We start from the raw sequence: 15,876 nt of genomic DNA, 5'->3' as shown, positions 1-15,876 counted from the left end.
ATATTTTAGAAAATGGTAGCTGAAAAAAAAAACATATTATTAGTGCTGTCAATTCCAGGTGCCGCAATTAAAAGTCCTCACCAGGATTTTGCTCAGGCTTCCTGGATTGTGTTGATTCCACTAATTTTACCCGGATTGCTAATTAGAAAATCTAGCAAGCTTGAGCAAAATCCTAGTGAGGACTTTTAATCGCGGCACCTGGAATTGACAGCACTAATATATACACATATAATATATGTTATATATATATCCATCCATCCATTATCTGAACCGCTTAATCCTGCTAGTCAGGGTCACGGGAGGGGGGCTGGACCCAATCCCAGCATCTCCGGGCGAAGGCAGGGTAAACCATGGGCAGGTCGCCAGTCCACCGCATAGCCAACACACATGCACACACGCACTCACACCTACGGGCAATTTTAGAGTGATCAATCAACCTAACACGCATGTCTTTGGACTGTGGGAGGAAACCCACGCAGGCACAGGGAGAACATGCAAACTCCACACAGAGCAGCCCAGACCGAGATAGAGATATATACAGGCCCGTTGACAGTCTTGCTAGGGCCCGGGACAAGAAAGTTTAATGTGCCCCCCCCTCCCCCCGGCGCACGTCATTTGAATTTCGTCATTTGACAATCCTTGTGTTAGGTCATATAGTATATAATATAGCCACACATCAAAGCTGTTTCTGACAGCTGACTGGTTATATACTTGACGCGTCGCGAGCGGCGCGAGGGTTCGCGCGAAAATGACGTAATCGCAGTGGCACCGACCGTGTGCGAGGGCCTCGCGCGCTGTCCATTCGCGAGGTCGTGCACCTCTTGACTTTTGTAACTTCGCGCGTGACACGCTTCAGCGCAATGAACAAAATCATGTTTGCAGGGTTCATACACCTTTATAATGTGGAATTAAAGCACTTGTACTTCACTTTAAAGGTCCATTTCAATATTTTCCAGCACGTTAAACTTAATTAAGTTAAATATTTATACATATACTCGAAATAATTCGCTTTTTATCACATTATTTAATGGTTGTTTATTTTCAAAACGCCCAATCTTAACGTCTTCACGAGAACTGTTCAGTCAGACAGCTATTTGTTGTGAAATGAAGTATTTACAATTTCAAGCATTTTCAAGTACTTTAGCCTAAATTCCAGCACATTCAAACCTGGAACACAATGCAACTTTAAAATTTGTCAGGTAAATGTTTTTCCTTTCTTTTCTGCGCTCCAGATTTCTGTATTTACTTTAACTATCCACCACTGTATTTCCCGCTGTTGGGCGGGTACCAGCCGGCTACGGTCGGTGCTGGATCAAACCATTTTCCAGTGGGAGGCGGGGGTGTATGCACTTAATGGAAAATATGCAGATAGGTAAAAAACATATATATTTGAGCCATTGAGCTTATTATGAGTACAGAATTTTATATTAATGAAAGATTTCAAGATTATTAAAAAATTATAGACTTAAAATAAAAAATAAATGGCTGGGCTCTTTGATGGGCCCCCCTGGCCCTGGGGCCCGGGACAACAGACCCGGTTGTCCCCCCCTGTCGACGGGGCTGGATATATATATGTATATCTATATATATATATATATATATATATATATATATACACACACACATACATACATATGGGCTCTTTAAAACTAATAACAAAAAAGTTATTCCACGCACGCCAAAACCACAAGAAAAGGGGCAAAGATTTTGACACTGGGCTTAGGACACCACGTGCCGAGCTTTTCGCTATCACCACTTTTACTGACCATGTGTTCTTTTTATTCAAGACTTGCTTTGATATAGCCACCATTATATTTCCTCTCTCAGCTCATCACCCCATCAGCACCTAGTGACTGAAATGACGCTAGCATCATACTTCCCAAAACCCGTCTACTGCAGAAAAAGGGAACATTCAGGTACGTTTTCTTAGAATTAATTAACATGTTTCGTTTTTAACTATTTAGCTCTATTCACCCCTGTTCTACTTAGACGTGGGCGGGTTTAGCGCCTGACAAACCCGAAGACGTTACAGGACGGAAATTATATTCTCCGCTCAACTGACTGAATGGACGTCAATGGAGGGACAGGGGAACATCGAGCGAATATCCTGCTCGCCTGCAACATTACGACAACAAAATTTGGGAGAAAACGGCGAGTCCTGTATGGGATTTTTAAAAATATGACTACGAGAAAGATTACATGTCTTGTAGTGGAAACAGGTGATAAAATATATGGAGTTCTCAAGACGAAAAACCCCCCCGAATCTCAAAGCTCACACAAGAGGGCTAACTGCCAGTTCCTAGCCTCAGAGTAGCTCCGCCGAAAGAGAAGCACCATTCCGGCTAGGTAGCACCGGGAAGGAGACAACCATAATGGACCGTTTTCACCAGTGATCAAATAGCTGCTGGTTAGTTAATATGCAGGAAAACCGCAAGCGGGCGGATCCACTAGTTAATAGTAAAGTAAGTAAAGTAAAATTCATTTATATAGCACTTCTCACAGGCACAAGCCGCAAAGTGCTTTACAACGGAAAATAAAATAACAAAAAAAATAAAAACACACACTATAAAACAGAAATAAAATACAGCGCACAAGGTCAACGGCTGCAACCTCCACCACTAACTAAACGCCTGAGTAAAAAGGAAAGTCTTTAACTGTTTTTTAAAAGTATCCACAGAGTCAGCTGATCTTAAATGTGGAGGAAGTGTGTCCCACAGTTTTGGAGCAACCACCTTAAACGCTCGGTCTCCACGAGTCTTTAGACATGAGCGTGGCACAGACAATAAACTCAGGTTGTTTGACCTGAGTGATCGCGATGAAATGTAGGGGTGGAGCAGGTCAGCGACATACACAGGAGCTGTGTTGTAACCTCGCTGCAGCGTTTTGAATTATCTGTAAACGTCCACGAGCTGATACACTGAGAGATGAAAACAAGGCATTACAGTAGTCTATGCGAGATTAAATAAACGCATGGATCAGCATCTCTAGATCTGCTGTTGAAACCATAGATCTCAGTTTACTGATATTTCTCAAGTGGAAGAAACAGGATCTTGACAGCTGTTTAACATGAGAATCAAATGCTAAAGACTGATCGAAAATAACTCCCAGATTTCGGAGGCTAGAGTGGACAGCAGAGGAAAGAAGCCCAAGATTTTGCTTAATCGTTTGAGTAAGCCTTTCGGGAGCAATGATCAATACCTCAGTCTTGTTGTTATTTAGCTGTAGGAAGGTATTTGAGGTCCATTCTCTGATTGATTGAAGACAATCTAATAGCTTAGACAAACTATGAACCTCACTTGGTTTAAAAGAGAAATAAAGCTGAATATTATCACCAAATAAATGATAGGAAATATTAAAACTATTTAAAATCTGCCCCAAAGGTAACGTACAAAGAAAACAACAAAGGCCCTAAAACTGAACCCTGTGGAACCCCACAGGTTAATGGGGTTGCCTCAGACGTGTAATCTCCCATCGTAACTGAGAAACTTCTCCCAGTGAGATAAGAAATAAACTAATCAAGTACTGTTCCAGAAATGCCCACCCAGTCACGTAACCTATTTATCAGTATTTCATGATCAATGGTATCAAACGCAGAACTGAGATCCAGCAGCACCAACACAGAGCAGTCACCGACATCAGCAGACATTAAAAGATAATTTGAGACCCTCAGGAGAGCAGTCTCTGTAGAATGCCTCTTCCGAAACCCAGATTGTAAAGAGTTGTAGCAATTGTGATTTTCTAAAACTGTAATCAGTTGGTTTGCCACCACCTTCTCTAAAATTTTGGATTAGAAAGGAAGCTTAGATATAGGCCTATAGTTCTTAAGCACAGCCAGGTCTAAATTTGATTTCTTTAAAAGAGGCTGAACAGTGGCGTGTTTAAAATAAGATGGAAAGCAACCTGTTAACAGTGAGGAATTTACAATGGCCAATATAGCAGGGCCAACAGTAGGTAAGACCTAATGTGTTGAGAGTCAATATGACTGTGTGAGTCGGGCAATTTTCAGCAGCAATATTACACATTTTGCACTTAAGGCTTCTATCTTGTAGTCTGTTGGTTGTTCAACAGTAATTGAATGCATTTTTAAATGGTATCTTTTGATGAATTTGTATTACACAATATTTACTTTGAACTTCTTGAATCCTGCACCTGACAAATAACCCAAAGTATAAAAAAACAAAAACTAATACTAGAACTAATGAAAACTAAACTAAAACGAAGCTTTAAAAAATAATTAAAACTAATAAAAAACTAGCAAACATGCTCTAAAACTAAAAACTAATTAAAACTAACGGAATTAGAAAAAAAGTCACAATTAAATAAAAACTAAACTATAATGAAAAATCCAAAACTATTATAACCTAATAGGGACAAGCTGACAGGTACTGCCTTTATCAAATTAAAAATTTTAATTGATTGCTAACATCATTACTTAAAGGAGGGTTCATTCATTCATACTACATAGTTCAGGTATACTACATGTGCAGCATAATGGCCATACCAATGAGAATTTGGTAGTTTTTGCTTTTTAACTTTATTGTATGTAAAGTGTGTTTAACCATACAACATGACTGTTGAATGCTGTTTGAGTGTCTTTCGGTACAGTCTGTTGCACAACTTTGAACTAGGACCTGCACGGCAGCCTGTGTGTTGGCGTACTGCCAATTTATTCACTAACACAGCAACAAAGAACCAAAAAGCAAAGGAGAGGAGGCAGAGACCGGGTTTTTATTCAGATATGAAAGACACACAAATGCATGCATGTAATCCCAACACATTACAAACTGCTGCATGCAGGCTTTCACCAAAAACCTGGCTGGATGCATCTATGCTGAACTGTGGCGTAACACTGGTGGGCTTTACAATTTACTGTCAGGACCCAAAGGCTTACCCTGTTAAGCACAGAGGCGGAGGAGGTTGTTTTATTAACAGTACATGCTCGGGCACGAATGTTACATTTTTAGCCAGCCGCTGCACTCCGGATCTAGAACTTGTTTCTATCAGGGTTCTTGGGAATTCAGCTCAGTCATTCTTACAGCTGTTTACATTCCACCTCAAGGAAGCAAGTCACATGCACTGGATGATCTGTATGCGATAATCAACAAGCTAGAAAGTTCACAACCAGATGCTACTGCTAATGTTGTTGGAGATATTAATATTAACAACCAGTCCCTGGACCACTGCTACACTGTTAAAAAAAAAACCCTCCACTGTCCAGCCTTTATTAAAGCTGATAACATCTCCGTTCTGCTCCTACTGCATATAAAGAAAGACTCAAACAGGATGAACCAGTTGTAAAAGCAAGCTACAAATGGAGCGAGGATTCTATCACCAAACTCCATGACAGCTTCAAAACTACAGACTGGCACGTGTTTTGATAGGTAGCTAGACACAACATCAATGAATACATGAATTCTATCACAGGGTACATTAGTAAGTTAATAAATGGCATTATCCCCATAAACAACAACTTTTTCCTAAGCAGAAACCATGGGTCAACATCGATGTGTGCCAAATTGATGACATACTGATGCATACAACTGTGGGGACCTGATGGCATACATGAAGTCCACGTACAACCTACAGAGGGCCATCAAGATCTCCAAGACTACAGGGACAAGGTGGAGTCTTAACCACCAAAACTACAACCTCAAGCGCCTGTGCACTGGCCTATTTTCTATAAAAGTCTTCTAAGACAGGACCCACAGTTAAAAAGCAATGTTTGACTCATTGCCTGATTGAACTCAACACTTACTATACTCAAGCTGAGGTATTTACCAACATCATCAACCATTAAGTCGCTTCAAAATTACCATAATTATCCCAGTGCCTAAAAAAACAGAAATTACCGACCTAAACAACTACCATCTGGTTACCAATACAGCCACAAAAAAGCATATAAAAATGAATTTAACTATTTGGAGTTCAACATGTGTCTAAAAAAATCCCTAATGTCTTATTGTTTCACCTCTCATGACTAAGCACCAGTGTTAGCAAACATTAGATAATAGGACATTTTCTAATAGTAATGAAACACAGATCCAGCACTGAAAATATAAGGGCAGTCTGTTAGCCAATGGTGGACTCAGGCTGTCTGAAGCAAAAAGCTATGGTGCATGTATGATGAAATAGTCTTGTTTATTGATTCATGCTGTTATTAAGAGAACCAGATTAAAAGCATAATTATACCTCTAAAACACAAGAGGACCTAGAAACCTGTGAAATATTGATTTGCAGCTCCACCGTAGGCTTGTCGTAGCCTGACATCTTTCGCTTATAATGTCATCACATATCATCGATTTCCATTTGTTAGACAAAGCAAACAAGCACACTTGTTTTTACATTGGAAACATGAGTTGTCATCCAAGAAAACTGAAACATTCTTCCACTTTTTTGAGAGTTACTCTTCTGAATTACTCCAGGGAATTTGGTTCTGTTTCATGTTTCACTGTGTATGGCTTGTGCTAAAGATTTAATGTTTCAATAATAAAATAAGTGTTCAGATGTACATTTTTACATTTACATTTAGGGCATTCAGCAGACCCTCTTATCTAGAGCAACCTATAAAGTGTTTTGTCATCTGTTCACAGAATGCACTCTAGATAGTACTGTAGATAGGTCAGAAATCAAGATACACTTGAAACAGACTACTAAACTACAGGAATCAATGCCAATACCTAGAATTGAAAATAAACACAGGCTCAAAACTTTAAACAACAGAAATGTTTAAACCGACACCTAGAAGAAATACAAATAATAAACATAAACAAACAGACATAAATAAACATAGACATAATTTAACAAAGGTACTATACCATACAAGGACAACAAATGCTATCTGCAGTGTTGGTGGTCATTTAAGTACTCAACACGCAGGGGAGTCTTTAGTCTACATTACTTACCAAAAGTAAGGGCACAGCCATAAACAAGGTACCTAACCCTAACTCCTTATTAGACATTTAGGCAAAAAAAATGTGATACAGGTATCTACAAAAGCATTAGCTGTACCCATTCATTGGTAATACACTGGTCAATCTTGATATTTAGAAGCAAGAAAGCTTCTTGTAATAATGCTTAATAATGCTTAATGTAATAAAGCTTGTTGAAAGTAAGCAACTCAGAGTGCACTTCATCAGACTGGCACCTGTAGGGAATGTAGCAATGCAGTGAACTAATCTTTACAGTTTACAATCTTTTTTTAAATTTAATAACTAAATAAAAAAACTGCTACTGGCACGGTCCTCCGCCCCAGCACCAGCATCATGGTTCCCATGGCATTGGGTCTCGTGTTTTTTTAGATTTGCCTAGATTGGCTTGTGTATTTATAGCATGTCCTGTTTCTGTTGTTGTTTCCTGTCGTTTTCTTAGTGCTTCGTTTCATGTCCCCATGGTTTCACTTTTGTTTCATATTTTGTAACGTATGTTGGGGATTGTTGTACTGAAGGGTAGCTTGTAATAGCATCACATTTACCAATAAAGGATAACCTAAGAATTATGATTTAATGTACAGCCAGCATATATGTGTAAATCTGCATCAGATGACATGAGGCAGAGAACCACAGCGAGGTGCACCTAACACCAACACTTATCTGTAATGCTAACACCTAACCCTAAAACCTAGCCCTAACTGCCATGTGACATCAAGCAACAGAGCAACACTGCTGAACCTCAGAGAACAGCAAACAAGACAGCTGCTCAGTGAAATGTATCTTACAGATTTTGCAGCTGCTCAGTGAAATGTATCTTACAGATTTTGCAGCTGCTAAGACCCCAAAAGTGGTCCTTATAGAACAATTTTGGAAACCACTCATTCATGTAGCCTATCTATTGACCTGCTGCACTAAACGCTAAGCACATTCTCTGCCTTACACTCATTTAGCAATCCTAAAACACACTTTTTGCAAAACATTAAACACAGTTCTTTACATACGATTACACAACATTCAAAATTGAAATCCATGTGTTTCTTTTGGAAAACACTGCCACACAAATGCTACATCCACCTACCAAAATCTAAACCCAGTCCTTACAGGTTACAACACTGAAAACAGTTTTTCAGAGCATCAGAGCCTAGTCCCTATAAAGAGGCCACATCAATGGAGTCTAATAGAGATGACGATAAAGAGAACAAGAAGGAAGAGGTATAGCAACCATAATGGATGAGATCAGAGCCACTCTGGTTGACCATGTGGTCAACTATGCGTAACGTTTTCTGGAGGCAAAGGGTCAGAACTAATCTGTGCTGCTACAGTGTAGCATCATCCAGACATTCAAAATGACAATAGATACGTAGACCTGTCCTCTATACATGCTACCTCATATTTTTGCACTACTACACTACCTCTTGCTGGAGGACGAATACAACTCTCCACCTCAGAACAGAAAGAGGCCATCATCAATATGGGCAGAGCAAACAATAGCATATGTTTCTGACAACTACAACAGCACATCGTTACTGACAACGTCACCATCAGCAACATCCATTCAATGAGCCTATCTGGGCCAGTGACAGTGTGAAACAACTGTGCTATGAATTTGCACGAGTATACTCGTCTGTCCTCTCACTGATACTTTAGTTGTACAATACTGGAATGAACATCATAGGACACCACGCCATTGTCAGAGTCCCTGACAGCATCTCTGTGTAGTTGTCATATAGGAAAGGCAGTTCACCTGATATTTGCGTGTAGAGTTTGAATGCAAAAAATACAATTTTGGCAAGAATTGAAAGAGTTTTGGGTGAAGTGTTTGGCCTTTCCAAAAATGTGAGATGTTTTGTGTGTTGTGTGTCTGGCTTTGGCTGCTGTGTGTTAGGTTTTGACAAAAAGAGACTGACTCTTAGTGACTGTAAAAAAAAAACTATAATGCATATTAAAAGCATTCACTTAATTATCTGCCCTTTGGTATAAATCAAGTAATTAATAACAGAGACCTATAAAGGCTGGTAGTGTGTGAAGGGTTCAGTCAGCTGCCATATGTACAATAATGGTTCTAGGAATGGTAAGTCTAGTGTAAGTACAAATAGATGGACTATTTGGTCGATATATGTGTATAATTGTTTGTTTGTATACATGTTATGCTGTTGTTGTTTATATTTTTGCTTATGGTACTATGAAATGAAGTTGTGCTACAGACCCCTACCTCCCCCACATCTTCAGACACTGTGCTCACTGGCTGACCTCTCCCCTCCTCCCAAGGGAGGTTTTCTGTGTTTGGCTCCTCCCCCAGCCTGTTCTTCACAGCTGAGTTTGTCTGTCACAGCACCATGCGGCTTCATGAGACGGAGCTGAGACGATTTTCAAGCTGCCGCTCTTGGTTTCGAGTGGCGGTGGAATATGGTTAGGTCGACATAAGTTATGACATTCTGAATTATCCATACACATACACTAACAATCATGACATTTAAATGTAGGGATTCTGAACTGAGGAATACATGAAAGAAACTGAACAATTTTCTTTTCTAATGTAATCTTTCTCCCTTGTGTCACACACTCACCGACACCCCCAAAGAGTTTCCCAAACACGGTAGTATGCTCTACCATCCTGGATGAAGGATATTTATAGCAGGGTCTTGTGTTAACTCAGCTGCCTTGCTTATCTGTGTGTGTGTGTGTGTGTGTGTGTGTGTGTGTGTGTGTGTGTGTGTGTGTGTGTGTGTGTGTGTGTGTGTGTGTGTGTATGAGTGCGTGTGTGTAAGTGCACTGATGGCTGTTCACCTATTTCAGGGAGCCTCTGCTTCTCAGTGAGCAACAGTAGGACTGTGTGCCCTGTGCTTGGCCTCAAATACTTCAAAATTTCATATAACCTCAAACTTCATTTGGGCCTTTTGTAGGTCTTCAAAGGAAGCCACCACAAGGTATGTATGTTGGTCTTCCATTTCAAACCTAATTAGATTTGTTGTTTCAGTTGGTCTTAGTGTGATTTAGTAAAAAAAAACAACAACAAAATAACAAAGAAATGTATTTCTAGCCAGGGCAGTTTATTCATGTCCAAATGATTTTCATTGTAGAAGTTGTAGAAAACTTGTAGCTTTCCTCTAGAGCTATCTTTTTAGTTTGACATTGGGCTGTATTTCCTGGATCCCAGCCTTAAGTATTGTCCTTGTGTTGGCCAGTCTAATCACAGGCCACTGACCGTTTAGACGTTCCACGGCGTCAGTTATTCTCCGAGTTATTCTCTGTCTTAGCGCTGACACTGGCTGAAATTGGAGAGCAACACAGTCAATTTCCAGCTCTGAACTAATCGTTTTGTTGTGTATTTTATTTACTATCTGAGGCATTTGTCTGTGTGGTTCCAATGTTTGTAGAACTGGCTCAGAATCAGGCTATTTCCTACCAGTGTAACATTATCAGTTGTGCTTTGACACTGTAAAAAATCACTTCTAAAGTGGATGTAATTGAACTAAGAGAGATAGTAATAACATATTTTAAGGATGAGCACAATTTTAAGAGAAAAGAGTGTAAATGTGGCAGTGCTGTAGCTCAGTTTTAATTAGAGATGTCAGTGCTTCATGATTCAATATGATTTGACAAAGGTTTATGCAGATTTCTAAAATAAAACTCACACCCCTCATATGCTGCATATGGAAGGTGCTGTAGGCCCAAAACAATTGTGCCGTCACTGGAGAGATATTTGTGTGCCGTGTTCTCTCCTGTATAGAATCTTCCTGTTTATATGTCATGAATGATTCTGAGGGAGTGGCTGGTTTTTTTATCCATAGCCGTATATGATGTTAATGACGTAGAAGGTGCTTCAGTGTTCACATCGAAACTGATCTACAGTCCCTGACATAAGTTCTGTCGCTTATCCATGTTGTGGAAAAACAAGCTTATAACCTGACTTTAAATTCATCAATCGGTTTTAGAAATGACTCATATGTAAGCTGAAACCCTCCAAAATGAGATTTAATTTACGAAAATAAATTTGCTTTACTGCAGAAATATTGATCATTTAATGAACACAGAAAGGTCAGATTTTGGCAAGACAAAAGTTTTGTGGCCTTGTCATATAATGCACCCAGTCCTAGTTTACAGCCTCACCTGTGCTCACTAATTGATTGGTTAATTAGTGGGTGTGTATAAAAAGAACTCCAGCACCCCAGACCTTCACTTGCACTTCCACTTGACCTCTGACAACATGCCAAAAATCCATCCTGCGACCAAAGCCTTGATTATCAAGATGCTGAAGACCAAATCCACTGCAGAGGTGGCTGGCACCTTTAATGTGTCTCAGCGTCAAGTACAAAGAATTTAAAAAAGATTTGAAGAGACTGGAGATGTTTTTGACAAGCCCAGGTCCGGCAGACCCCACAAGACAACTGTTCGGGAGGAACGTTTGTTGGTTAGAAAATCCAAAGCCAGTCCCTCTTCCACTGCAGCAGAGCTCCACCAGGCCTGGTCACCTCAAGTCCCTGTGTCAACTAGAACAGTTTGTAGGATTCTGTCTCAAAATGCCCTCCATGGTCGAATCAGTGCCCAGAAGCCAGCACTAAACAAAAGGCAGGTAAAAAACCGTGTGGTATTTGCCAAGGCCCACAGCCTGCTAAACGGATGGACGCTGGAAAAGTGTCAGAAGTTCAGATGAATCTTCAGTTGAATTACACCACAGCCACTGCAAATACTGCGGGAGACCTACTGGAGCCCGCAGATTCACCCAGAAAACAGTCAAGTTCGGTGGTGGAAAGATCATGGTCTGGGGTTACATTCAGTATGGGGGTGTGCAAAACATTTGCAAGGTGGAAGGCAATATCAATAGCCTAAAATATCAAGAAGTATTAGCTACATCTTGCGTTCCCAATCATAAAAGGGGTCAAATTTTGCAGCAGGATGGTGCTCCATCTCATACATCCATCTCTACATCAAAGTTCCTCAAGGCAAAGAAGATCAAGGTGCTCCAGGACTGGCCAGCCCAGTCACCAGACATGAACATCATTGAGCATGTTTGGGGTAGAATGAAAGAGGAAGCTTGGAGGACAAAACCAAAGAATTTTGATGAACTCTGGGAGGCATGTAAGACTGCATTCTTTGCTATTCCTGATGACTTCATCAATAAATTGGATGCGGTCCTTCAAGCTCATGGAAGTCACACAAAATATTAAATATGGTTCTAATAGCACCACAATGTCATTCACCAGTGTTATGAAGCATATATTTGTATATGAAGTGAATTATTTGTTTGATTTTCACCTTATATTCTGTGGACAACAAAACTTTTGTCTTGCCAAAATCTGACCTTTCTGTGTTCATTAAATGATCAATATTTCTGCAGTAAAGCAAATTTATTTTCGTAAATTAAATCTCATTTGGGAGGATTTCAGCTTACATATGAGTCATTTCTAAAACCGATTGATGAATTTAAAGTCAGGTTATAAGCTTGTTTTTCCACAACATGGATAAGCGACAGAACTTATGTCAGGGACTGTAGATCAGTTTCGATGTGAACACTGAAGCACCTTCTACGTCATTAACATCATATACGGCTATGGATAAAAAAACCAGCCACTCCCTCAGAATCATTCATGACATATAAACAGGAAGATTCTATACAGGAGAGAACACGGCACACAAATATCTCTCCAGTGACGGCACAATTGCTTTGGGCCTACAGCACCTTCCATATGCAGCATATGAGGGGTGTGAGTTTTATTTTAGAAATCTGCATAAACCTTTGTCAAATCATATTGAATCATGAAGCACTGACATCTCTAATTAAAACTGAGCTACAGTACTGCCACATTTACACTCTTTTCTCTTGAAATTGTGCTCATCCTTAAAAGATGTTATTACTATCTCTCTTAGTTCAATTACATCCACTTTAGAAGTGATTTTTTACAGTGTCAAAGCACAACTGATAATGTTACACTGGTAGGAAATAGCCTGATTCTGAGCCAGTTCTACAAACATTGGAACCACACAGACAAATGCCTCAGATAGTAAATAAAATACACAACAAAACGATTAGTTCAGAGCTGGAAATTGACTGTGTTGTTCTCCAGTTTCAGCCAGTGTCAACGTAAATTAAATCTCATTTGGGAAGGTTTCAGCTTTCATATGAGTCATTTCTAAAACCAATCGATGAATTTAAAGTCAGGTTATAAGCTTTTGTTTCCACAACATGGATAAGCGACAGAACTTATGTCAGGGACTGTAATGCCTGAGAAACAAGGGCCACTCGGAGCTACTGTTTGCCAGGTCATTCTTTATCAGATAGTGTTCAGTTCATAAAAGAACCAGTGTTCTGTTGACCAGGCATGACAGGAACCACAGCAGAATCATCAAAACCCCAGTATGTATGCAACACACCTCCCAAAGCACATTGATTCATTTTCTAAGAGTCACTATCTGGATCCTACCTAGAGGTTTCTACTGCCTTTGGGTGAAGCTGCTTCTGTAACACTTTGGGTTCCAGTGCATATATGATTCATAAAGCAGTGCCGTTTCAGAACCTAGACCACTGCATTGACCAACATATATTCTGGTGATGCAACCTTGTTTTACACAATGTTGCATCACCTGAATACAAGACAGCTGAGCAGGGGGAGGGCTCACGGTATGACCGCGTGTTCTCTGTAGTCAAACACGCATTATTAACAGCCTGGTGAGACCATCTATGTTCACAACATGCTTTTCAGTCTTTCCACCTACCCCTGGTTTTAATTTTAAGGGAATCTATGGAACTTCAGAAAGGATGTGTGAACCTCTCTCTTTCACAATCTGCCTGCATTTGTTTTCATTCCCACTCGCTCTGTCTGTCTCTCTCTCCATCTCTCTGTCTGCCCCATCTCTCTCCCCCTCTCTTCCACTCCTCCTTCCTCTCTCCCTCTCTCTCTATTGCCAGGTTCACAGCGCCACTGTTTGCATTTCGTTCCACTCCGCTGCACCTGACCAGCACACCTGGCTGTCCTGCGCGTCTGTTTGTGGTCCACACCACTGCTATCCAGTCCACCATGGCGCTATCCTCACGCTTAAAACTGTGGGAGCAGAAGGCAGGTGTAGGACAGCTGTGTGCAGCTTGGTGCCCGCAAGGTTTCGCATGACTGTCAAGCAAAAACCTGTCAAATATTAAAATATCCAGGAAAGATATGAGCAAAAGATATGAGTATAAGAAATTAAAATGAATAGGACTCTATTCACACAAAAAACATAATCATTTATATTAAAGCAAAAAAAAAAAAAACCATGTGAAATAAAATTCAACACCTTTTACTACCTCATGGACTGCTGTAGCCTATAGTCATTTCAAAAACAATATTTTCTAAAAGATGACCATGTAAATATAAATGTGCATGGTCAAGGTTAGCCAGGCCATTTTGAGTCATCCTGTCAGTATTACTTCCTCATATCAATCCATTTCAGACTATGTGGCCATTAATATTTTTGTTTATTAATATATTTGTCAATGGTGCTTCTTAGATATAACAGTACTAGCCTGTTGTTTCTGCATGCATATGTTTATCACTGTGTGAGCATCTGCTCTGTAGCACCGTTCATACTTCCATGTCCAGTGTAGTCCATCATCACACCAGCCCCTCATTACGCTACACTGGTGCAGCTCGTATTGATTCTTTTATTGCACAGACTTCGCCTCTATGTACTATAAAGAGTTTTTCTACAAGGTCATGTAGGTAATATCTAGGTCACCCCCTCCATAACTACCATGGCAGGCTACACGGTAGCCCTTGACTCTTCTCAGGAGGGGAGCTTATTTAATCTCTTTATGAGGCCTGCACTCGCTCACCCCTTGTATCAAAGGACAACACCTTCTCAAAGGTTTGATGTTATTCCGAGTGTCATTAACAGGACTCCCAAGTTTCCTAGCAGCATCTGATATCTTAGCCAGTCTTTCAGATTGAGCACACTGCCAATATAGTGCTTATGAAAGCTCTATTTTGTATTAGAAGCACACTATTATAGTGTTTAAAGAGGCAAATTGTGACATAATGTGAAAATAATGCATTGTGCAGCAAAAGCCAAGTATGCTACCAGGGTTCACTTTCAAGCAGGTGGATACATATGTCAGCCATGTTGGAGATGCATTTGTGACGTGTTTTTGAATGGGGATCCATTAACCATAATTGCATGCAGATCAAGGAGGAGAAGAAGCCGGCACCCACCACTCAACCTCCCCCTCCAATCTCTATGGTACCTGGGGGGTTCCTCAAACAGCTTGTGAGAGAGACGGAGAAGGAGACGCGTCAGAAGGAACCGGAGAACAAGGAGGAGAAGGCGGTGAGAGCCTATTGTCTTATCAGCATGAGCTAATAATAGTGTTTCTCATGAAGATATTTTCAATAATTTACTCATTCTAAACCACCAGTTTTAATTTACCCCACCCACAGCCCAGTAAACTAAGTGACAACCTGGTCCAGCACTTTCTACTTCCAGACGAGACCCCGCCCATCCTGGAGGCTGAGATGTCCCTTCGATCTGAGCAGTTGGTCAACGGGGAGAACGGCCACCACACAGCCCAGTCGGAAAAGAAAACCTCCCTGAGGAGGATACTGACTCCGGATTCAAAGAGCCAGAAAGTCGACTGCTTGGGCTCCAATCCTCAAGAGGTCAGCGGGCACAAACCAGAGCAGGACTCCGGTGTGGAGGGCAGCCGCGACCTGGCCGAGTCCCCCGGGGCGTCAGGGGTCAAAGAGAAGCTGAAAGAGCAGCCAAGGGCACCACAGGAAGTGAAAACACAAGAAGTTAAACAAGAGAAGGTCAAAGAAGTGAGACAAGACCCAGAGGGGCAGCAAGATAAGAACACTGTAGGAGAGCAGCCCAGGAAGCCCGTGGTGAGTGGTGCTGAGGTCAGTCCAACACGGGCACTAACAGCAGTCCTCCGCTCACAGCACATCAGGAAATTAGTAACACAGTCATTCATTGCAAT

General features: G+C 40.7%; 1 protein-coding gene across 4 annotated transcripts in view; it reads left to right on the top strand.

The window, feature by feature from the left end:
• The first annotated feature begins 9,658 nt into the window (after positions 1–9,658).
• The window catches only part of myo18b (myosin XVIIIB), a 56,615-nt gene continuing 50,397 nt past the window's right edge, over positions 9,659–15,876 (top strand). For 3 of the 4 annotated variants that reach the window (XM_076986512.1, XM_076986510.1, XM_076986509.1), the window contains exons 1-4: positions 9,659–9,856; positions 13,837–13,984; positions 15,084–15,227; positions 15,338–15,796. In XM_076986512.1, the coding sequence (XP_076842627.1) occupies positions 13,946–13,984; positions 15,084–15,227; positions 15,338–15,796 (642 nt within the window). In that variant the 5' untranslated portion in view covers positions 9,659–9,856; positions 13,837–13,945. The remainder of the gene's footprint in view (positions 9,857–13,836; positions 13,985–15,083; positions 15,228–15,337; positions 15,797–15,876) is intronic. The other variant, XM_076986511.1, reaches the window with a different exon arrangement.

The sequence above is a fragment of the Brachyhypopomus gauderio genome, unplaced genomic scaffold (assembly GCF_052324685.1).
Source record: "Brachyhypopomus gauderio isolate BG-103 unplaced genomic scaffold, BGAUD_0.2 sc47, whole genome shotgun sequence".
Taxonomy (NCBI): domain Eukaryota; kingdom Metazoa; phylum Chordata; class Actinopteri; order Gymnotiformes; family Hypopomidae; genus Brachyhypopomus; species Brachyhypopomus gauderio.
The sequence above is the reverse complement of the archived record's forward strand: the minus strand, read 5'-3'. Positions and strand labels throughout refer to the sequence as shown.